At 41.8% G+C, this 25,460-nt stretch overlaps 1 protein-coding gene across 15 annotated transcripts in view; it reads right to left on the bottom strand.

Annotated features, from left to right (window-relative positions):
- The window catches only part of LOC111954396 (receptor-type tyrosine-protein phosphatase kappa), a 165,397-nt gene that overhangs the window by 3,787 nt on the left and 136,150 nt on the right, over positions 1 to 25,460 (bottom strand). For 2 of the 15 annotated variants that reach the window (XM_070435803.1, XM_070435802.1), the window contains exons 14-29: positions 23,029 to 23,164; positions 17,985 to 18,014; positions 15,715 to 15,875; positions 15,114 to 15,149; positions 10,684 to 10,871; positions 9,575 to 9,662; positions 9,271 to 9,347; positions 9,062 to 9,079; positions 8,293 to 8,329; positions 8,053 to 8,150; positions 7,746 to 7,862; positions 7,419 to 7,573; positions 6,674 to 6,809; positions 6,363 to 6,512; positions 5,911 to 6,084; positions 2,834 to 2,965 (exon numbers count right to left, since the gene is read on the bottom strand). In XM_070435803.1, coding sequence (XP_070291904.1) covers positions 2,834 to 2,965; positions 5,911 to 6,084; positions 6,363 to 6,512; positions 6,674 to 6,809; positions 7,419 to 7,573; positions 7,746 to 7,862; positions 8,053 to 8,150; positions 8,293 to 8,329; positions 9,062 to 9,079; positions 9,271 to 9,347; positions 9,575 to 9,662; positions 10,684 to 10,871; positions 15,114 to 15,149; positions 15,715 to 15,875; positions 17,985 to 18,014; positions 23,029 to 23,164 — 1,733 coding nt within the window. Of the gene's footprint in view, positions 1 to 2,833; positions 2,966 to 5,910; positions 6,085 to 6,362; positions 6,513 to 6,673; positions 6,810 to 7,418; positions 7,574 to 7,745; positions 7,863 to 8,052; positions 8,151 to 8,292; positions 8,330 to 9,061; positions 9,080 to 9,213; positions 9,348 to 9,574; positions 9,663 to 10,683; positions 10,872 to 15,113; positions 15,150 to 15,714; positions 15,876 to 17,984; positions 18,015 to 23,028; positions 23,165 to 25,460 lie in introns of all 15 variants that reach the window. The other 13 variants (XM_070435799.1, XM_023974113.2, XM_070435805.1 and 10 more) reach the window with 11 other exon arrangements.

The following is a 25,460-nucleotide window of genomic DNA, read 5'->3' on the forward strand; positions in this document are numbered from 1 at the left end:
ACTCAAAATCTCACGATACATGGCCCCATTTCATTCTTTCCTTTACACGGATCAGTCGTCCTGGTCCCTTTGCAGAAAAACAGCCCCAAAGCATGATGTTTCCACCCCCATGCTTCACAGTAGGTATGGTGTTCTTTGGATGCAACTCAGCATTATTTGTCCTCCAAACACGACGAGTTGAGTTTTTACCAAAAAGTTATATTTTGGTTTCATCTGACCATATGACATTCTCCCAATCTTCTTCTGGATCATCCAAATGTTCTCTAGCAAACTTCGGACGGGCCTGGACATGTACTGGCTTAAGCAGGGGGACACGTCTGGCACTGCAGGATTTGAGTCCCAGGCGTCGTAGTGTGTTACTGATGGTAGGCTTTGTTACTTTGGTCCCAGCTCTCTGCAGGTCATTCACTAGGTCACCCCGTGTGGTTCTGGGATTTTTGCTCACCGTTCTTGYGATCATTTTGACCCCACGGGGTGAGATCTTGCGTGGAGCCCCAGATCGAGGGAGATTATCAGTGGTCTTGTATGTCTTCCATTTCCTAATAATTGCTCCCACAGTTGATTTCTTCAAACCAAGCTGCTTACCTATTGCAGATTCAGTCTTCCCAGCCTGGTGCAGGTCTACACATTTTTTTCTGGTGTCCTTTGACAGCTCTTTGGTCTTGGCCATAGTGGAGTTTGGAGTGTGACTGTTTGAGGTTGTGAACAGGTGTCTTTTATACTGATAACAAGTTCAAACAGGTGCCATTAACCTTTTCTCAATATAGGGGGTGCTGTTTCAACTTTGTAAAATATCGTTCCCAAATTAAACTGCCTCGTACTCAATTCTTGCTCGTACAATATGCATATYATTATTACTATTGGATAGAAAACACTCTCTAGTTTCTAAAACCGTTTGAATTATTTCTCTGAGTGAAACAGAACTCATTCTGCAGCACATTTCCTGTCAGGAAGTGAGATTTCTGAAATCGAGGTCTCTGTTCTAGGGCCAGTTTATAAATTCCAATGTAAGCTATGGGGCTACATGCACTGCATACGCCTTCCCCTAGATGTCAGTAAGCGGTGAGAATTTGAATGGAGTGGATTGCATCATCTGGGGCACTATAAATCCTCTTGGAACGGAAGGTCCGACCTTTTCAACGGGGGGCCTGACGCAGGAGGGACATCACCATGGCGTCCTGAAAAACTTTCGTTTGAGAAGTTCTATATCTCCGGCTCTGATTTAATTTGATTTTTGTCTTAAAAACTTCATAAGGTAGTTAATTTAAACCGACTTATAGCAGTTTATACCAGTTTATTGCGATTTTCTGGAATTTATTTGTTCTTACAAAAGTAAGAAGTCTTTATGCTGTTAATTTGTATTTATGTTGAAAAAAGTTACACAATAATTCCGCCATTCATTTCGGCACGGTCTCGCTGTAACGCACGCTGTATGCCGTAGTAACGTTATTTAAAAAAATCTAACACAGCGGTTGCATTAAGAACTAATGTATCTTTCATTTGCTGTCCAACCTGTATTTTTTAGTCAAGTTTACGATTAGTTATCGATTAGATTAGTTGCCTCTCCAAGATGGCGTCGGACAGATTGCTTGAAGTTTGGCTACAATTCAACATTGTATAACCACGATTTGTGCCGCTAAATATGCACATTTTCGAACAAACCCTATATGCATTGTGTAATATGATGTTACAGGACTGTCATCTGATGAAGTATATGAAGGTTAGTCAAAAATTATATATCTTTTGCTGGTTTGTTAGGATCGCTAACCTTTGCTGCTGGTAAATGGCTTGTGTTTCTGGCTATTGTGGTAAGCTAATATAATGCTATATTGTATTTTCGCTGTAAAACACTTAAAAAATCTGAAATATTGGCTGGATTCACAAGATGTTGGTCTTTCATTTGCTGTATGCTGTGTATTTTTCAGAAATGTTTTATGATGAGTATTTAGGTATTTGACGTTGGTCTCTAATTATTCTGGCTGCTTCGGCGCTATTTCAGATTGCAGCTGCAATGTAGAACTGTGATTTATACCTGAATATGCACATTTTTCTAACAAAACATATGCTATACAATAATATGTTTATCAGACTGTCATCTGATGAATTTGTTTCTTGGTTTAGTGACTATTTATATCTTTATTTGGTCGAATTGTGATAGCTACCTATGCAGTAAAAAATGGTGGGAAAAAAAAGTTGTGTCTTTTGCTATCGTGGTTAGCTAATAGAAATACATATTGTGTCTTCCCTGTAAAACATTTTAAAAATCAGAAATGATGGCTGGATTCACAAGATGTGTATCTTTCATCTGGTGTCTTGGACTTGTGATTTCATGATATTTAGATGCTAGTATTTACTTGTGGCGCTATGCTAGGCTATGCTAGTCAGCTTTTTTTACTGATGAGGGTGCTCCCGGATCCGGGATGAGTACCAAGTAAAAGTTAATACAGTTAACGAGTGGAGGACAGAGGAGCCTCTTAAAGAAGAAGCTACAGGTCTGTGAGAGCCAGAAATCTTGCTTGTTTGTAGGTGACCAAATATTTATTTTCCACCATAATTTGCAAATAAATTCATTAAAAATCCTACAATGTGATTTTCTGGATTTTTTTTCTCATTTTGTCTGTCATAGTTGAAGTGTACCTATGATGAAAATTACAGGCCTCTCTCATCTTTTTAAGTGGGAGAACTTGCACAATTGGTGGCTGACTAAATACTTTTTTGCCCCACTGTACATTCACTCAAACCTTAGGAACCGTATTTGAAAATGCACAATAATGACATTTGGAATCAGGGTCCACAGCAGTGAATGCAGGAGGGTGAGGTGGTCAGGTATTACCTGCGCTAGGTCAATCTCGTTGAGCATCACCAGGGAAGTGCAGCCATAGTCATACACCAGCCTCCAGAAGTCCTTGACTGTGTTGGGCAGAGGGTGCTGGGTTACGATGAAGGCTGCTGGCTGTCTGTAGCTCTAAGGTGGACGAAAGTCAACAAAGAACCATGTAACATCTAATAGCACTGAGTCTGCAGACATACAGAGAACACATACTAGAAAATATGGTACATCTGTCACAATGAACAATGTGTAGATATATGACCATGCAAGGAATGTGGAGAACTTTCACATTTGAATGACAAATGTATTCTGAAAAACAAGGTCAATCCTTGGGGTGGGCATGCTTCTAGCAACCTTATATCAATTAAATGAAGTTATGCTGACATACATCTTAATTAAGCCATGAAACAAATCCAGTATAGTTAGAAGCATTTCATTATTGAGAAGGGAAAAGTACAGAAATTACCTGGTATTCTTCTGACGGCTTAGTTAGAAAAAGTCCAAAAGTTTGTAAAACGTACGAGGAAGTGATTTAAAATTGCCCTCCAAATAAAAAAGCTCATAATCTGGCAAAACTCTGGTTCTCTGTGAACATGAAATACCATCTCCCAAGGTCTATGTCAAGACGTTTTTATTCATCGAGGTTTGTCTCATTCAGATACTAATTTCTAATTTCTATTGGAGTTCTAGCAAGGACTGAGAAGAGGATTTTAATTCAACCTCTTGCATAAAATATACTGTATAACACAGAAGAAAAAAGCATGGTCATGTTTAGTAAGGTCACCAACCAAATTATCTCTGCTATATGCAATGTATTGCAAGGAGGGTACAGCTATGGGGTGTCTTCTCATCCTTCTATCAAGTACACATCTATGACAAGATGACTCCCAGAAGATGGATTCACTTTCTGGCACAGATCCTGATATCAAACCAAGATAATCCTGATCCAAGAGTTCTAATAGTGATGTAATATGTTGTAATATGAGGATACGGTTGTAATATGAGGATACGGTCGTAATATGTGGAGACTGTTGTAATATGTGAAAACTGTAGTAATATGTGAAAACTGTTGTAAAGTTACCAGCTGGACTATTGTTTGAACTAATAATAAAATATAATGTGGTTATACACTGCACTTGTTTCACTTACCCCGCCCTTCTATCAGACGGGTCAAACTTATTGGGGGGACTTTTGATTTATTTGAAAATCCAAATGATTAAAAGCGCAAGTGTAATTTAGGTCCACATGAATAGCCATCTTGAAGAATAATGTCAGCGTGATATAGTTGAAGAGTTAGATGACCAAAACATGTTTTTTTTTAAAGTATTAAAATATAGCATTTTTTGGGGTGTTATTTTCATTAACATCACTACTTGCACTGCCAGAAAAGAATAGAAGGATTGCCGAAAAATTTACTAAAAGCCTTGAGTACATATTAAAGATATAATGAATATCAGTCCTTCTATATTTTCCAAAAGAGTACAGAAAACAGAAGTATACACCTGGATTTGTCTCTAGCTTTCTGTCTCTACTACACATTCAGACAACATCTCGTTCACTTAGTAAGCCGAGTGAGTGTGTGTGTGTGTTTGCAAGTGTGCTACAGTTGAAGTCGGAAGTTTACATACACTTAGGTTGGAGTCATTAAAACTTGTTTTTAAACCACTCCACAAATTTCTTGTTAACAAACTATACTTTTGGCAAGTCGGTTAGGACATCTACTTTGTGCATGACACAAGTAATTTTTCCAACAATTGTTAACAGACAGATTATTTTACTTATAATTCACTGTATCACAATTCCAGTAGGTCAGCAGTTTACATACACTAAGTTGACTGTGCCTTTAAACAGCTTGGAAAATTCCAGAAAAGGATGTCATGGCATTAGAAGCTTCTGATAGGCTAATTGACATAATTTGAGTCAATTGGAGGTGTACCTGTGGATGTATTTCAAGGCCTACCTTCAAACTCAGTGCCTCTTTGCTTGACATCATGGGAAAATCTAAAGAAATCAGCCAAGACCTCAGAAAAAAAATTGTAGACCTCCACAAGTCTGGTTTATCCTTGGGAGGATTTTCCAAACGCCTGACGGTACCACGTTCATCTGTACAAACAATAGTACGCAAGTATAAACACCATGGGACCGCGCAGCCATCATACCGCTCAGGAAGGAGACGCGTTCTGTCTCCTAGAGATGAACGTACTTTGGTGTGAAAAGTGCAAATCAATCCCAGAACAGCAGCAAAGGACCTTGTGAAGATACTGGAGGAAAAAGGTAAAAAGTAGCTATATCCACAGTAAAACGAGTCCTATATCAACATAACCTGAAAGGCCGTTCAGTAAGGATGAAGCCACTGCTCCAAAAACCGGCATAAAAAAAGCCAGACTACGCTTTGCAACAGCACATGGGGACAAAGATCGTTTTGGTTTGATCTCAAGACATCAGTCAGGAAGTTAAAGCTTGGTCGCAAATGGTTCTTCCAAATGGACAATGACCCCAAGCATGCTTCCAAAGTTGTGGCAAAATGGCTTAAGGACAACAAAGTCAAGGTGTTGGAGTGGCCATCACAAAGCCCTGACCTCAATCCCATAGAAAATGTGTGGGCAGAACTGAAAAAGCGTGTGCGAGCAAGGAAGCCTACAAACCTGACTCAGTTACACCAGCTCTGTCAGGAGGAGTGGGCCAAAATTTACCCAATTTATTGTGGGAAGCTTGTGGAAGGCTACCCGAAACGTTTGACCCAAGTTAAACAATTTAAAGGCAATGCTACCAAATACTAATTGAGTGTATGTAAACTTCTGACCCAGTGGGAATGTGATGAAATAAATAAAAGCTGAAATAAATCACTCTACTATTATTCTGACATTTCACATTCTTAAAATAAAGTGGTGATCCTAACTGACCTAAGACAGGGAATTTTTACTAAGATTAGATTAAATGTCAGGAATTGTGAAAAACTGAGTTTAAATGTATTTGGCTAAGGTATGTAAACTTCCGACTTCAACTGTACATGCATGTGTATATGCATTTATATACTATGTCTGTGTGTTTATGCGTGCATGAGGGGAGAGGACACTTACATCCATGAGGGCAGCATTGATGTAGTTACTGCTCTCCCCGTCGATAGTGATGAGGAAGGGCAGACAGCGGTCTGGAGGCAGCATGTCCATGAAGCGGTTCTTCTCGTGGTTCCTGGGGAGCAGGGCGATGCTGCAGTCCTCTGGCTGGGGCTGAGGGGTCACCGAGTTCAGTGTCTGAAAACAACACAAATAACATGAAACCACAAGTCAGGGAACATTGTTTGTCAGGAGACATGGGACATGTCCCAAATGGCACCCTATTCCCTTTAGAGTGCACTACTTTTGACCAGAACCCTGGTAGTCCACTCTTTTGGGAATAGGGTGCCATTTGGGACGTAGCCATGATCTATTTTCCTGTCTTGATTGCTGTTTTTTATTGTTGTACGAGACATGAAAGCCTGAGGAGTTAAACAGAACTTTATGCCCCAATAAATATGGAAGGCCTCCGGTACCTGGAATTCATCTTTGAGGTGTGAGGAGTTGCTCTGTGAGTCTATCCTGATCATGTCGTAGTAAGCTGCTTTGTACTCGCAGGCAGGGATGGCCGTCTCGCCACACAGACAGGCCTCTAGGATGGCGTCATGGATGAAGATGTACTGCTCCTGTGGCCGGACCACAGACACACACTCAGCAAAGGGAAAGCACTGCATCTCCAGACAGTCCATACATACAGTAGCATGAAATGCACAGACGGACAGCAATGGTGAATGGTGTTAATGTTAATTGGTGAGGTGTGTGGCGGTGGGGTGGGCCTAGTAGTCACCTCAGTCTGTACCATGTTGATGCGTCTGGAGCGCAGGGCCTTCACACAGTTGTAGATGTCCACCACGCCCTCCCTCTCCGCCATGTCCAGCATGATGTCGATGACGATGTAACAGCCTGTGCGTCCGGCTCCGGCGCTGACCAGGGAGAGAGGGCAGCGAGAGGATCGGAAGGTGAGCATGGCTGCACAGCACTACACTTCAACAGCCTACATATCTAACCATTGTACAGTACACACAACAATGACGCTCAATCCATACACTTCCCCCCCACTCCCAATACACGTGTAAATATTGGACTATAAATTGTGTCTCCCTGTATTATACTGATGCTTATTCTATTCTACTGAGCCATTTACTTTATGTTCCTATTCTTATCTTGTATTATTTCTTATTGTTGTTGCATTGTCCAGAAGGAACCTGCAAGTAAGCACTTCATTGGACGATGTATACCATGTGTATCCTGTACATATGACTAATAAAACATGAAACTTGAACTGTGCACAAGACTAAATTGACAAGCGTGTGCATTGTTCAACAACATCCACAACAGCCACTTCCTGCCAAGGGGCACGGTGAAATCGTATCTACAGTAGGCTAGCTGTGGTTGATAATATTGAAGCATGCTAGCTAGTCCGGGTGCACACTTCACATGTGAGAGATCAAAGAAAAGTGAATCGGAAGCACCTGTTTTCTCAGAATATCTGGCTGTGAGAGCGTAGAGGAAGTGACGTGTTAGGGGCTTACCTGCAGTGCACCACGATGGGCCCAGCGCTGGGGGGGTTGGAAATCTTGACCCGGCGGATGAAGGAGAGGAGGCCTGTGGCGTGGTAGGGCACTCCGTGGTCAGGCCAGCCAGTGAAATGAAACTGCTTCACCTCGCGCAGCTCGTTAAAGCCTCTCTGATGACAGAGAACATACAGGTTATTAGTGCACAACTGGTCTGGGTTCAGTCTGAATTCCACATTTGCAATATGTGTTGATTTTAAGGGCCAATCAAACAACAACAAAGTGGTGGATGTACCAATCCCAGATTGCCCCTAGGCGTGAGGAGTGGATAAAGGAATGACTCACCCTCTCCAAGGTGAACGTTCTGACCACATATTCAGCAAGGGGCTCCACTTCCACAAACGTCACTTTGAAATCACCATAGACCTCAGCATCATCGGGCCAGTACTTGTAACACTTCACCTACAAGAACATGAGTATTTAATTCATTTAAAACAAAAGACGTCTTTAAATACTACACACACATCAATACACACAATAGATGCCCAGGTATACAGTATGTAAGATTAATATATAAAGACTGATCAAGGCCCTACAGTACATTGGCCTCCTGTGCTTTTGGATCTGACAGTAATATGGCACTATCACCTACCCGTCCAACTTCCACGAGGTTGGTGACCATGACGATACAGGCAGACTGCTCTTGCCAGACCATCCTCCAGAAATCATAGACTGTCTCATGGACAGGCCCTGGACAGGACAACACATATCCATCAATCAATCAATCAATCAACACAAATAAATACAATATGTGAACTAAATACAATACAATCTGATAACTATATGAGAATCAAATCATTCTTTAGAGGTGTGGGGGGGTACTTATTCTTACCTTGAGTTGCAATGTAATGACTTGGCCTCTGATACCCCTGAAAAGGGCAACATCACAATGTTAATATCATTGGGTAAGACTTTTATATCGTGTAGCAACAACAGCAGACTACTACATACCACACCGTGCCTCAACTCCAGCTTGGACTGCATGAGATCAATCTTCATGAAAGTCAATGGCTTTATGTGCTAATATGCACAGAGCTGTTCTCATGTATCCATTAATTCACTAATAGAAACATTCAATGAGAGCACATTTCCTTGTGCTTTGAGTATCTGTCAATTAAATTGACATTTATTGCTTTGTGAAGCTCAACTCCGGTGTACTTTAATGCCAAGAATGTTTCACTATTGATTACTTCGTAGGAATTCTACATTATTGTAATTGGCTGCTTATTACAAAGTTATTTTATAGAGTCAATAGGTCCTAACACTACAAACGATCCCTATCAGATTTGATCTGTCTGGGTACAGGCACAGTAGGGGAGGCAACAAAAGAAAAACACAGGCGGCCACCATCTTGTAAATACGACAACCATTCCTATCGAGAACAATAGCACACAGATCAGGGATGTACACGTCGGGCATGAGGACATGTGAAATGAGAGAAGCTGATGAACAACAGAATGGTAGGATCAAATCAAAAAGGGGGGAGATGGGAGAACATCTCATGCGTTTCCGTGCAGATGTTGTTAGAAGTAACCAGAGGTGAACGAGGAGGGAGAGTGGGAAACATGAGGTGTGGTGAGGTCCCCTACAGTGATACTTACATCCCTGTACAGCCATATCTACAGCCCAAATCATAGGCAAGAGTGAAAGAAAGCACAACAATGTCAGTGAGTACAAGTACTTTGACTGAAGGAGGGAAATAAAAGCTGTATTCATATTGTTGACAAAGACATGCATAGAAGGCCTCACATACGAGAGAAGGACGGTTGTGTCGCACACGTTCGCCAATGGAGGAGGCTGCGCCACTTACGTCAATGTAGTTGGCGTTGATGTAGTCAGAGGAAGGGTCGTCTTCCATTGGTTGCAGGATCACTCTAGAATGATCGTCTGTAAAACAACAGGGGTTAATAGGCTGGCTAGTTTCATTTCATTGACAGCAAGTCCAATCCAAATTATTCTTCAAATCTCCTGAGATTAAGAGGAGTCAGGCAAGGATATGATAACATACTGATTTTATGGTTCGCCATTTTAATGAGCTCATTCCTAAAAGAGGACACTAGCCAAAAGGTCATCAACACCTAGAAACTTTATTAGAAGTTAAATACAAGACTTACATGCAATGATGTTTCCATAGCGGTTCTTGGTTCTGTTAGTGTCTTTCTTTGCCACGTCCCAGGAAGCGGACTGGCCTTCAAAAAAACTCTGCATACCAAACAGAATGGAACAAAGTGAGTGAGGCTGATCAGAAAACACATTTAGCAAGTATATACAACACTACTGTCTAGACGGTGGGTAAGGCACTGCAATATAATCAAAAGGCAGTTTTCTATTGACTTTTCTATTGTATGTCTGTCGAAGAACCATCACTTCAAAGCTTCGATGTCTGGCCTGTTGGGTCTCAGAAAACAATAGACACACAAGGTAGCAAAAGCGACACATTTCCCGGCAACAATGTGGCCAATAAAAAAAGGGCTGGAGAGTAAATGCAGTGTGGGGTTTGATGCTTAAAACCTCTACATTTGGTCTTCACCAATGTGATCATTATCTAATACTACAACAGGACGTCACATTTAAACAGACACAATTCCACTTGAATGAACAACAGCACAATTGTGAAGAAATCTATGGGGAGATGACTATCAGAGCTGAGCCATAGAAGTCTTTGCCTGTAACTTTTTTCACAACACTCTAAACTAAGCCTTTGAACTTTCAAAGGCTGCAGAGCAAGAAACTGAACGTCTCTAAACCCCTGCAAGCAGTGTAGAGCGTCTCACTGGCAAACCGCCCGCTGACAGGAAACTCTCTCTGTGCAGGGCTGTGGTCGCCCATCCAGTCTACACAGCGAGCGGTGCAGAACTACGACAGGATGTGACATAATCCCTATTACATTTTAGCTTGTTCTTCACTGAAGGAAAATTTTATTTTTAAGAACCTCCCAAAAATGGAGTTGTATGTTTCATTTGAGCCAGATCAGAATTGTATGAAGTTAAAGGTGTGTTGACGGTTTGAATAGCGAGATTATGAGTAAGACTGTCTTGAGGGCTGAGGACCACATTCATTTAGCTAAACTGTATGGTGGCCCTAAGGGTCTGTCACTTAATTTTAAAAGCTACTCTGCCATTTAGGACCACTGTAAATATGTTATGTTATAAGTATAGACTAGAGTCTTAGGGCCTTGTGTTATGTAATGGGTATACTGTAGACTAGAGTCGTGGGGTCTGACCTCATATTCCTCCTTGAAGCCGTAGCTGTCGGAGGTCTTCATCAGGTTTATGTGTTGGAGCAGGTCAGCCACCCTGATGGCTGGGTGCAGCTGACCGGTCTGGTAGGGCGACTCTGTCCCCTCACAGTGGTACCGAGGGACGTCCAGCAGCCGACTGGACTCTGCAGCAGCTGCAGTGTGGTTCTCATCTGTCCAGGGAAATCACACGTTGGTGAGGAATACACAGGCTTGTGAAGGACCATTATCATTCAACATCACAAACACTCACAGAGCACATATCTGACCTGTGTGCAAATCATGACGAATCCTTATTATAACCACATTGGGTGTGCTTCTCACAACATGGTTTTCTTGCAAAAATGGCAATGAACATAGCATTTTCTTTCTGGCAAATAACATGACTCCTGCCAGTACACTATGTATCTAAAGCAGCTCCCCAGTGAAACAGCTAAGATGTGAGGGATGTAAGCCACATGGCAACTGGCAGTCACTGACGTGTGGCGTCAGCTTGGTGAGTGGGCAAGACGGAGGTTGATATAGCCGAGGAGTGGTGTGCCTGCCTTTCCCAGCAGACAAACAGACGGACAGACACAGGGGCTTCACTGAGAGGCAGTGTGAGGGTAGGACACTCTCAGGCCTGACAGGCACCATATGTGCCCTTTAATGTCTTATCTGAACCATGTCAAACCCTCAGACACACAGCCATTTAACAGCCTGCCCGGGAGACAGGAGATATGTGTGTGTGTGTGTGTGTGTGTGTGTGTGTGTGTGTGTGTGTGTGTGTGTGTGTGTGTGTGGGAAAGTGAGGTGGTTGGCTGTTGAGTCCCAGGTTCTCCTCAGGAAGAATCTACACCCCTCTAAAGCCCAGCATGATCTAGCGGCAATCAATCACATGACCTACTGAGCCATGAGCTGTACATCCTTCTTGCTTGGCTAGCTCCTGAGCTACTACCACCCCCCAGATGTAGGTTTAGGGGAACGTTAAGTCACGGTTTAAGGGCCTGTCAGTGGAGGGGAAGTTAGCTACTATTACGGACACACATCCATTTAATGGATAAATCATCCAGTATATGTTTTCTGGCAATCAATTTATTTTCATTTCATTGAGCACTTTGGGACACTTTCCACACACACTGGTCACATGCACTTACCGGTAATTGGCACTTTACAAGTAGGGCAGCAAGAAAAGAAAAAAACAAGAGCTTTTAGCTAGGTCAACAGTTAGCACACAGGGTTTGTAGTACATATATAATACAAATATATATATGCGCACACACACACACAAATAAATATATATACAGTTGATGTTGGCAGTCTACATACACTTAGGTTGCAGTCATTCAAATTCGTTTTTTCAACCACTCCACAAATTTCTTGTTAACAAACTATACTTTTGGCAAGTCGGTTAGGACATCTACTTTATGCATGACACAAGTCATTTTTCCAACAATTGTTTACAGACAGATTATTTCACTTATAATTCACTGTATCACAATTCCAGTGGGTCATAAGTTTACATACACTAAGTTGATTGTGCCTTTAAACAACTTGGAAAATTCCAGAAAATTATGTCATGGCTTTAGAAGCTTCTGATAGGCTAATTGACATCATTTGAGTCAATTGGAGGTGTATCTGTGAATGTATTTCAAGGCCTACCTTCAAACTCAGTGCCTCTTTGCTTGACATCATGGGAAAATCTAAAGAAATCAGCCAAGACCTCAGAAAAGAATTGTAGACCTCCACAAGTCTGGTTCATCCTTGGGAGCAATTTTCAAATGCCTGAAGGAACCACGTTCATCTGTACAAACAATAGTACGCAAGTATAAACACCATGGGACCGTGCAGCCATCATACCGCTCAGGAAGGAAACGCGTTCTGTCTCCTAGATATGAACGTACTTTGGTGCGAAAAGTGCAAATCAATCCCAGAACAACAGCAAAGGACCTTGTGAAGATGCTGGAGGAAACAGGTACAAAAGTATCTATATCCACAGTAAAACGAGTCCTATATCGACACCTAAAAGGCCAGGAAGAAGCCACTGTTCCATAACCGCCATAGAAAAGCCAGACTACGGTTTGCAACTGCACATGGGGACAAAGATCGTACTTTCTGGAGAAATGTCCTCTGGTCTGATGAAACAAAAATAGAACTGTTTGGCCATAATGACCATTGTTATGTTTGGAGGAAAAAGGGTGACGCTTGCAAGCTGAAGAACACCATCCCAACCGTGAAGCACGGGGGTGGCAGCATCATGTTGTGGGGGTGCTTTGCTGAAGGAGAGACGGGTGCACTTCACAAAATAGATGGCATCATGAGGCAGGAAAATGATGTGGATATATTGAAGCAACATCTCAAGACATCAGTCAGGAAGTTAAAGCTTGGTCGCAAATGGGTCTTCCAAATGGACAATGACCCCAAGCATGCTTCCAAAGCTGTGGCAAAATGGCTTAAGGACAACAAAGTCAAGGTATTGAAGTGGCCATCACAAAGCCCTGACCTCAATCCCATAGAACATTTGTGGGCAGAACTGAAAAAGCGTGTGCGAGCAAGGAGGCCTACAAACCTGACTCAGTTACACCAGCTCTGTCAGGAGGAATGAGCCAAGATTCACCCAACTTATTGTGGGAAGCTTGTGGAAGGCTACCCGACACATTTGACCCAAGTTAAACAATTTAAAGGCAATGCTACCAAATACTAATTGAGTGTATGTAAACTTCTGACCCACTGGGAATTTGATGAAAGCTGAAATAAATAATTCTCTCTACTATTATTCTGACATTTCACATTCTTAAAATAAAGTGGTGATCCGAACTGACCTAAGTCAGGGAATTTTTACTAGGATTAAATGTCAGGAATTGTGAAAAACTTAGTTTAAATGTATTTGGGTAAGGTGTATGTAAACTTTCGACTTCAACTGTGTGTGTGTGTGTGTGTGTGTGTGTGTGTGTGTGTGTGTGTGTGTGTGTGTGTGTGTGTGTATATATACATATATACATATATATATATATATATAATGACGTGACATGACTGGAACGTTAGGGTGGTGGAGGTGATCACCAAACAACGACGACAGATTCGACTATACTACATGACCAACACCCAACACTGACTTTCTTACACATTTGCAAATGGCTTTCTAGAGAGCTATGGCGAGACAAACAGACACTTCTGCAGTGGGCGGGATCTAAGCTCGTGAGAACTGCTGCACTCTAGTGTAGAGGCTATCTAAGCTGACATTTTTACTCATTAGCAAATTTGTACCTCTTAATTCTGCCCTAACATGATAGATTGAGTCACGGCTTGAACTGCACCCTTCACTTCCTATTACCAAGCCCAGCGTCAACACAGAGCTAAAATAAGATATTTTCACAGCAAGCACACTGGCCTGAGGGGGAATTTTAATTCCCCATCAAACTCAGGTTTTCAGTAAGCCGTAAAGACCCTCAGCGGTTGCTTGCTTGTTCTGTCAGTGTGGACTACACCGTATCTAGTGTCACCGTGTCTAACACTCTCCTTCCTGATGCCATGAGTGAACACTCATGGCATCAGGAAGGAACTCCATTACATAGGAACTCCATTACATAGAAACTGTCAGATGTGTTTTTTGACTCTCCACAGACAGAGACAAGTCCCAGAGAGGCTGAGAATGTGGCAAAATGGCACCAGCTCACAAAGTCTGACTCTAAGGACTTACACACAATAACAGGATGACTGGTTTCATTCTATAACAGTGTTATGTAGGAGGTTAATCTTCAGGTTGGGGCTCAGGTGAATGTATCTGTCATATATCAATCTTCACTTAAGTTTGAATTTGTTTTCCCTCTTCATCTCTACACCAATGCCCTGAGCTGGATTTGGAGCTTGTAGACAGTTGTAATGCATTCAGAAGTGTGAGTCTCTGATTGGGGTTTAGCTTCAATTCAACGGCTCATGGGTGGGTCCTAAACCCTGAAGTGTTGCTCATCTGTTCACTGGAGGACTGCCACGTCTCCACTCTACCATGGCTGAGGGCCAAGTGCTTTATACTGGCAGCCAGGGGAAATCTACAATCTGGAAACAATTCCTATTTTATCCCCCTTACTGGATAAGTGAATATGGAGGCCAGTCATTCTGACAGTGATAGATTCTCAAGGCTACCATGAATTGTATGTGACTGACTACTCAGACTTAACACAGAGACAATAGTTTACAATGGAACGGCTACAGGTTTACAATGGAACGGCTACAGGTTTACAATGGAACGGCTACAGGTTTACAATGGAACGGCTACAGGTTTACAATGGAACGGCTACAGGTTTACAATGGAACGGCTACAGGTTTACAATGGGCGGCTACAGGTTTACAATGGGCGGCTACAGGACTGTGACAACGACATATGCATGAGGAACACAAGCCATGGCAGGGCAGATGACATAGCACCAGGGCCTCACCTAGCACTGCCGTTGGCACTAGTGGATCATTAGGCACTGTAGGGAAAAAAATCTTATGAGGAACATTCCAGAAGGCTTGAGTAAGCTGCAGCACACTACAGAATGATAAAATACCAGGGTCAAGATGAACAGAGCATAAGAATAGAAGTCATTCTACCAAAATATCCTGCGACAAAGGTTCAAATCATTAATGGCTTTTATTCATATGTTGGGAATTTCCTTTTATGCATTTTAAAGTAAAAACATGTAAGGTATAACTTAACGCCTCTCTTCAGAGCCTGACTTATAGGACACTTCTCTGTGCTAAGGCCTTTTCCATTGTAAGGCAGAGGGGTTATCTAACTGTCAGAAGGCTGGTGGGAGGAGCTATAAGGGGGCAGGCTCATTGTAATGGAATCAATGGAACAGAGTCAAACACGTTTCCATGTGTTTGGTACCGTTCCATTGACTCCATTCCAGCCTTTACAATGAGCCCGTCATCCTATAGCTCCTCTCCCACCAGCCTCCTCTATTCTCACTGTCAGGAGGCTTTCTCACATGTATCATGTGTCTGTGGAGGGAGGTGTTCCCCAGGGATCTGCGGAGGGACTATTATACTTACATCTGTTGCTGAAGTTGTGGGAGTCCATGAATGTGACGGCCATGGGATCCTCAGTGTGGAGCGTGCTCTGATCAGCATAACTGCGGTCCATGGCATTCACCATGTGAGTCATTTCCTGACGAGTATTCCCAATGGCATCTTTGCGCTTCTTGGCCAGTTTCCTGAAGGATCAAACAAGCAGGTTTAAATATCACAAAAATACCTTGTTGTCGAGTATTTACACACAGCAGGTAAGACTAAAGGGAAATAAATGAAAGAGAAAATCGTATCACCATGACAACAGACCATTGGTTTGGCTTCCACATATGGCCTTTTTAAAATTGTGTTTTCATCCAATAATATGTGCAAACCCCACAAATACTGTATTCTTAGGGTCAAGTATCATTAGGTACATACTGTAGCAGAAATATGGGGGAAATCCAAAAGGGTCCAATTTCAAGCATTGAAATCATGCAGTAGTAACTTCTGCTTCGAGGGGGAAAGGCATATGCTTCATGCTAAGGTGAGAGGTTGCCGCATCTCATCCCCAATCTGGGCTCTGACAAGACATTCTGAAAACTGGGGACTCACTGTCTGGTTGATTGTCTCATTATCATTTCCTCTGGACAGGAGTAGATAGGGTTTATAGATTAACGAGATTGATATACCAAATGGTTTGACCGATTTAACTGATTGTGTGCGCACTCCCTCATTGGCCCCTGGTTGAGAAAAGCTGATTGAACACCTGCAAGACTGGGAGGCTTTTATTTCAAGGGCAATTACGACTGTGCCGGTTTCTCTACATTTGTATTGTAAAAAGAAGCACTGCGATGAAAACACATACCCACTCTATTCTATTCCTAGTTCCTAATTCCACTTTGCGAGCACCCTGAAGAAAGGTGCTGCAGTACAAATTATCCTCTGATTGCAGTTCGCAGTTAGATGAAAGCATTGAGATGAGGTTATTAAGGAGCCGCTCTAGTGAAATTGAAAGGAGGTCTCTTTGTACTAGAGAAGAGACAGATGGGTGGACAGCAGGAGAAAGATGTCAAATTGTATAATTTCATACAGTTCTAGTAAAATGACAATTATAGGCAGAATATACTCATTTCTGCCCATCATACATTTGAAGTGGGTCCAAAATAGGTATGCACAGCAGGCTCAATTTTATCAAGAGCCGTGAGAAAATGATCCAGTTCCCATGTTGTACCTTTTAAGGACCTTTGATAGTGGCAAACTGTGGGATACCTCTCTTTCCCGTTGGTAAAAACATTGACCAATGACCATTTTAAGGTTCATTATTGGTAACTTTCAGCTGTTCAATTATTCCAACTTAACAGGATATAATTGGCTAAATGTCCCCCAGGGGGGGCTAAGAAATTTGATATCCTAACATTGCTTGAAGGGACTATCCGAAGCCAGCATAAGATGTTCACTGTGCAGCTGATACAGTCTTTCATTTTCATGGGAGAGAGAGAGAGAAAAGTATCCTCAGTCTGGGGGAATAATCTCTGAAATTCTGACAAGACTCATTCACTTGAATTCACTTGAGGTTGAGTGTCACTTCTAGGTATGAAATGAAACATGATTGTGAGAAATACAAAAATGAGAGGAGGGGAGGTAAATGCGAGGCCGGTGTAGCATAAAAAAAACACTCACAGAGGCGAGGGTGAAATGGCAAGCATGTCGAATGGGAGAGCATCGGCAGACTTGTCAGGACAACAGATTGGGGAGTTTTATTTTTCAGCCCTTAGCAAGTGGTAAGCACCACAGTGTGGAGATGACTGTCTACTGTCTACAGCAGCATCACAGCAGAAGAACCTACACCAAACCAAAGAGGAAACCTTCTGCAACCAACATTCAGAGCAACCAATTGGAAAGGGCTTATGAAATATAAAAGACATACAACACAAACAGTGTGCACTTGTAGAGGCACACAGTTTACCCCGTGTCCTTTCAATGGACAAAGGAGGTCCAGGACATGAAGAAGAGTAATGAAATACATGAGTTACTGACATACATACAACCACATGCACGCAGATTGAATACAGGACACAAAGTGCAGCATTCTTTTTTCAAATAACACCGCTTTTGGTCATCATGACTTTGGTTTGGAGAGTGTTTCGAAGCATGTTTGAGCTGGTCAATGGCAATTGGTTCTGAGCGATATGGGTTTTCACTTGAAAAAAGGATACTGCATCTTTAAAACACTACATAACTAACCAAGGACAAGTGCACTCATTGTATTATATATTTTTTTCTGTTTTGTTGTTGTTTGTCTGTTTACTTACAGGTAATATGAGTAAGAATAGTAGCTCCTCCTGGCACGCAAATCAGAGACAGCAGGATGAAGAAATATTGGTGAATGCAAAGTGTGAATCAGTCGGATCAACAAAAGCAGAAAAAAGTGCAAGACAACAAAATTAAATCTCTATCAATTAACTTCCTAATGTTAGAATTTCATTTTTACATGCATTAATTCAAATTGAGAAAATTATTTTCATTACAAATACGCAAATAGTTCATCTTTTTGTTCTGGTTGAATTTGGAATTGGGCAGAATCATTAATGTCATGCATTAAATACTGTCTCATTCACATGGACAGTCAGACAGTTTGAAGACTGGACTCACAAAACTATTGTCACCAGATTTAGGCAACGGTGATACATATGAAAAGAAAAGTCTTGATAAGCATTGTGGAGAAACACAGCTGCAAAACAAATTGCGCCAAACTAAAGAACAAGCTTCTTGCTACCTGGAAAACAAGCAATGTCATGGACCACCATTTTAAAGATGCAGTATCTTTTATAGGTTCTGTTCAATAAGGGAACCACATATTCATTATTGTATTAGATCAATGAGTTGTGTCTTGCCCATAAGTATTGATCTCCTCAGTAACTAGTGTTTGTAATGTAATCATCAGATATCAACTCACAACTTTCCTAAATGAAGATGAAAATAAAAGTGTAATTGAAGATAATGTGCAAGTAAAATAAAAATAAAAGAAGCATACAAATGTTGCCACTGCGTGTATGTTTTGGCTTCAACCTCCGTTGTTTCCGTGCAAAGCAACTACGAGATTCCAATATCCACTTCATTAACTTGTATTGCTTTGTGTATCATTGAGTTCTACTCTACTTGGTCACCTGATTTTGGAAGAAAAGAAACTCGGTGCAACTAACAAGAGGAAGAGAGATTCAGACACACAGGGTCAGTGTGTGAGAGAGAGAAATAGACCTCTAATTATCTCTAGAATAAACCGATAGAGGATGTCTAGTTGATTACTACACCTGGGTGACTATAGCACCAACAACATTAACTACACCCAAGACACCCACAACACGTTAAGCTAACTAGTTCCAAAACAAATCTATATCTCCCTTTTTTATTGATTTTCACAAGCTTTCTCTTTACTTTGGGGACAAAGGGACATTGGTCATATTTCAGAATTCAATTACCATCAGTACTTTTAATCCATTCCAATGGGATTAGGAGTTTATGGCTCATTAGCACCCAAGGTGCCCCATCGCTCCAAACACCAGTCCTTTTTCAGGCTGAAATTACAAACCAGGAAGCCATCCAAAAACTCAAAAGCAGGCGCTGCAATTAACGCCAATGTCTTATATGAAAAGCATTCAATGAAATGAACCCCCTCCCACCTCTCTGAAAAATATTCTAAACCACAGGGAATAGATTCTATTACAAAACATGAACTACTATGCAACTACAATAGTACACCAGCACCAAACCAACACAAACCAATTGTTTGTAATACTGAACAAAGGGCTTTGAATCTGCCAGACTTACTGTAGAATACTTAACTAGAATTCAAAAGCCACTCCTTTAGATTTGATCCAGAAGAACATCGACGAAAAGTAACTTTCTTTCAATATCAGAGAAAGGGAAACTTAGTTATTATTACTCAACCCACACATCTGTCACTCACGACCAGAGAGAAAAGACTCACTTTATAACCTGATCTTTTCCTTTTATCTTCACAAAGGAAGCCTGTACCAGCTCCACTAAATCAACAATCCCCAGTGAAGAAAATGGAGGGGGAAAAGTGTGAGGGAAGGGAAAGGGGGGGAAAGAATGGAGCTAAGGAATGACCTGTGGCAGAATGAGCTTTCTCTGAAGTTGAAAGGTTATGGATCGGGTATGGAAGGGGGATGGCAGGGGAAATTAGGAGGGAGACGGCTGTAAATGAGCAGTGGTCATTAGGAATGATTCCTTAATTGGCAGAACATCTACAGAGACACAGAGGCTGCTCTGCCAATTAAGATTCATTTGAAAGCCTCACTCATCAGTAGTCACAGGCACCGCTTGACTGTCCAACACTGTGAACAGAACCACAACGTTACAGATATCTCTATCAGGAACAGGTGTATAAGCACCGCTCATTCATCAGTCTCATTCAAATTCACTTCTCCTGAACCCCACAGATGATAGGCACTAATGTCATTCAAGTTCATTGGGATGTGTTTGTTTAACCTGGATCATTAGATACTGTGTAGATCACTTTTGTGTAAATCTAACCTGAAAACACATTGGTTGAAAAAGCTTTCATCAATGACCCATGCATTGTATGTGGGTGTCAGAATATTTGTTAAATATGTGAGACAACAAAGATGTATATTGTTACTTACAGTACATGGTAATAGTTCTATAGGGCGATTTCAAACTGTCATTCTGCTAAATGGCCACACGATGGTGCCATGTGTCATAGAAAGAGAGAAAAGGTGCGCAGAGTAAGGGCTCCTCTCCGCACATCTTTCCTGCCAAACCTGATCAGCATGTAGAGGTGTGCCCCGACTGAGGATAAGTTATTTATTTTTTCCCTTTAAAACAATCTCAATTTCTTTCCAAAGTATTCATCACAGGTGCTGGAGACAGTTCAGTTTGCCAGCATTCATTATAAAACCTTATTTGAAAAACTGAACAAAATCGATAGGAGATTCACAAAGTAATTACAGCGTGACACAATTTGCTCTCTCAAGGCCCCAAACACCCTGATCTCTACAACCTGCCTCCTCTGCATGACCCCAACTGAGTGTGTGTGTGTGTGTGTGTGTGTGTGTGTGTGTGTGTGTGGACATGTTTAACTATACTTGTGGGGAGCAGAAGTACTCACATGAATAGTAATAGTAAACAAACAAAAAAAATGACGGGGAGCAGAAGTACTCACATGAATAGTAATAGTAAACAAACAAAAAAAATGACGCAACTGGGGACATGTTGATGGACCCCACAAGGAAAAAGGCTATTTCTAAGGGGTTTAGGATTATAATTAGTATTAGGGTTAGATTTAGGGTTTAGTTTAGGAGTTAAGTTTGGTTTAGGGTTAAGTTGATATTTTGGAGCTAAGGTTAGGGAAAATAGCATTTTGAATGGGAATCAATTGTGTGTCCCTACAAGGTTAGTAAAACACGAGAGAGAGAGAGAGAGAGAGAGAGAGAGAGAGAGAGAGAAAGAGAGAGAGAGAGAGAGAGAGAGAGAGAGAGAAGAGAAGAGAGAGAGAGAGAGCAGAGAGAGAGAGAGAGAGAGAGAGAGAGAGAGAGAGAGAGAGAGAGAGAGAGAGAGAGAGAGAGAGAGAGAGGAAAGTGTGTGTGGTGTGTGTGTGGTGTGTGTGTGTGGTGTGTACACACCTGACTGACCAATTCTTCGTAGTAAAGCCTCATGACTAAAAAGAAAAGTAGCATTTAGACAACATCAGAGGTTTCGGATTATATATTAGCCCATAACCTTCCAGAATACAGTCCATTCCCATAACCTTCCAGAATACAGTCCATTCCCCCATAACCTTCCAGAATACAGTCCATTCCCATAACTTCCAGAATACAGTCCATTCCCATAACCTTCCAGAATACAGTCCATTCCCCCATAACTTCCAGAATACAGTCCATTCCCCATAACTTGTCCAAGTAGGAAAATGTTAATGACTATAACAAAAAGTATAGTAGAGTAAAGTATGTTGAGCTTGGACTTAATTAATTCCACTAACAGTTAATAATGGATAGCACAGAGATTAATATAGGCTCAATCACTCTCTACTGGGGGCTGTTAGTTAGACAATTATTGACTTTGTGCATTTAGATGGTCAACACAGTCAATCCTACAAAAATAAAAGCCAGGAAGATACATATAAGCTATACTGTAATTACCAAGCAGTAAACAAAATTCAGAATGAGTCCTTGATATGAGCAGCTCCAAGCATTTCTGAGTGGGATGAAGAGGTAAGCGAGTGACAAAATGAATAAACTTGAGGCTAGCACAAACTTGAGCACAGTCAATATTGTTGTTACAGTATGTATCCTGAATGGAACCCTCAACAAAAAGCTGTCCACTTTTTTTGAGGAAAAACAGCATAAAGCAGAAATCTTATAAGCTGCAGTGAAACCACAGTAAAACATCGGAATACTATTAATTAAGACACCCCAAGACTTCAAAGAAATGTTCCACCTCTCAGCAAAGAAAAGTCTATTAGTATTGTTCCCACTGGTATGCACTTGTGTGAGTTTCAAATCACCTCAAAACTCAGCAAAGCCAAAAATCCTGGTATGTTACACAGCTTTTCAGACAGCCACTTCAGATATAAAGTTGAAATTCTCTGACATTTCAAGAAACCTGGGGAAATCTGTATGCTCCAAAGTTCACTGTGCTACTCTGAGAGATAAGCCTTATGGGTCCTCCTCATCTAAGTCATGTCCAGTACCCTGCCTGCCTACCTTGAAACTCAATCCAACTCTCTACCAAACTATGTTATGACAAACTCTGGTAACGCTGACTATGTAAGGCTGTTTACCAGAGTTTGTCATAACATGGTCTTGACACTGCATAAACAATAACATACAATACTGTAGTCTCGTCTCCCCCTCTCCTGCCACCCGCCACTCTCCTCCTCCTCTCACCCCCGCTCTCCTCCCGTCCCTCTACCCCTCTCCTCCCTCCTCTCACCCCACGCTCTCCTCCCTCCTCTCACCCCACGCTCTCCTCCCTCCTCTCACCCACCGCTCTCCTCCCTCCTCTCCCCACGCTCTCCTCCCTCCTCTCACCCCCCTCTCCTCCTCCTCACCCCTTCTCCTCCTCCTCCACCCCTTCTCCTCCCTCCTCTCACCCCCTTCTCTCCCTCCTCTCACCCCCCTTTCCTCCCTCCTCTCACCCCCCCTTTCCTCCCTCATTGGGTAGGCTTGTCTAATAGTCCAGCCCAGCCTCTGCTGAGAGTCATGGTTATGTTGATGGCATGTGATGGAGTAGAGTGTTCTCATGGTGTGTAGGTATGCTATGCTAGCATAGAGCCAGTAACACAGTGTCTACTATTTACGACACTCCACTCACCTCTTCTTGACCAGAAGGATGGCCACCAGCACCAGTAGGATGAAAACCAGCACCCCAGCACTGATGCCAGCAATCTTCACCACCCTGTCTGTCTGCTTGGCTGGGTCCGGGATCACCTCTGGTTCCTCTGTAGCTCCTAGGTGACAGGTTAGAAACAAAGGTCAATTAATAGGGTGTACGTTTGTTGTAGTTCTGACCGTGAAATACAACAATTGAAAGGGCATAGTGCAAATGTGAGTCTCTTCCAGCAGAACTATACTTCCTTTGATCATAATGTTTGACCATAATGATTACTTCACTTGACCAGATGGTGGTCCACTCGACAGGGATTGGTTTTCCCATCACACATGATATATACACTTCACCATTTCATGAGGATGTCTTCCAGATTGAGCCATACCACAACATAAAAAGACAAAGACCAATAGCCTATTCATATTTAAATACATTCATATTTCCATTACCGTATACTATCTTTGTGCACTGGTTCTACACACACTAATGTCCTGATTAAATTGGGTTTTCTTGTAAATGCCTTTAGAATTTAATTTCTAATTATGTTTCATACCCCCATGGTCCCCACAAGATATTAAAAGTATAAATTCACTATCTGTGGTCTTTTAATATTTTCAAAAACTTCAAAGCCATTAACTACTGTAAAACATTGGGTTTGGCTACTCATTAGAAAACAAAGAAAATAATATGATATCCTAGTACACAACATGTTATTTTCTAAACTGTTTACAAATAGGGGTATACGTAAATACTGTCAAAGGTGAACCAATACAAAACTATGTACCAATCATAAAAGTGAAAAAAATCTAAATCTCTACATTGATCATGTTGCCTCTGATGTATTGTATTATTTTGCTTTTGAGATATACAAACGCCATAATCCTCTTTCTAATGCAAAACACATAAAAAACCAAGTAAAGCATAATCCTTCCTTTTACTGTCTCCTAGCACTTAGTGAAATGCCCTTCCTACAGTAGACTGAGACCATTGCACAATTTCTAAAATGTACATCATTTCTTGATGCAAGTCCTTTATCTCCTGACCCCTGCACTCCAACCTGCAGGGCAAATATGATGTCAAAGGATAATTATATCCCTATACAACGCTGAACCTAGTACTTCATTCATACAATAATGTAGTCCTTTTATATCAACAGCTGAATGATAACCAACAGCAGTGAAAGGAATGGAAGATATGACGACTCCCATCTCATCCATCCTCAGATCAAACAGAAGTTCTTTACGGAGACTGATACAATGGGATGCCTGGCACAGACTTTTATGCCTGGGAAAAGCCCATCTTCAACCAGCACTCAAGCCATTATTCCTCAGGGTCAATTCAATGGCCTAGTTTCTATCAAGGGAGAAAACGACAACAAACTGGCATCTGTGTCACTAGAGGGACCACTATTCTGTATTTCACTAACTCACCACCCTGGGGCAAGAACAATCTTCCGCAGACCACCTAAGACAGACTACCATCACTACCACACTACCAACCCCCCCCCCCCCACTCAGAGAACAGGTTGCGATACCCTTAACAAATAGAGCGAACTGACCATTTCAGTTGGAAAGACTGTGCTGGAGTGTTTGGTGGTCCCATACTGTAGCTATCTTTATTCCTGAAACTAATCTGCTTTGCTCGTAAAACATCATCTGTAATCGGTGTGATCCCTAACATGTTGTGGATGGACGAAACCACTTTAGAGAGCATGTCTAACATCCACTAAAACACATCTAGGAACAGAAAGTTGGATGTACGTAGCAGAAAGGAGGTAGTCTCTGGGGCTTAAACCCAGATCTCTGTCAGTGTATGGGGGAGCTATAGAAGCGAGGGGGGCAGGTTCTTTGGGACTGTCTGTTGTGCTTGACAGTGAACCCCCCGGCTCCCGTGTGCCTCTCCAAATCTCTCCCTCTCGCTATCAGGTTGGAAGGAGACGGATGACTACAGAACATGTGTCCCAAAGGAGCGGGACAAACTGTCCTTGTCTCTCACGTTGTCACCTACTGGCCACGCCGCTGGCTTCAACACTTAAACACCTACAGCTACTATCCCTTCTCTCTGTTTGACAGCTCTTTCACCCTCACTTTAGCCATGCTATTGTAGCGGAAAAATGATGGTATAGAAACCATTTTCTGGTATTTAAGTCAGCTTCAAAAACATTCTGGAAAATATAAGCGAAATTAACTGAACAGACTAGATTGTTTGGATCGGCTCAGAGTATGCCTGAACTTGACCCCATGGTGATAATAACCAAATAACCAAGCTATGATAGAGCTATGTGTTTTTCTGTCAATGGTTGCTTACCACTGCAGCGATATAATGGGACAAAGAGAAGATGAAAGAAGAGCCTTTGCCTCAGTCACAGTAATGTCACCCTTTTTTGCTGTTTCTTTTTTAGATTGTAAAACAGCAGT

Source organism: Salvelinus sp. IW2-2015, linkage group LG28, assembly GCF_002910315.2.
Source record: "Salvelinus sp. IW2-2015 linkage group LG28, ASM291031v2, whole genome shotgun sequence".
In the NCBI taxonomy this organism is placed as follows: domain Eukaryota; kingdom Metazoa; phylum Chordata; class Actinopteri; order Salmoniformes; family Salmonidae; genus Salvelinus; species Salvelinus sp. IW2-2015.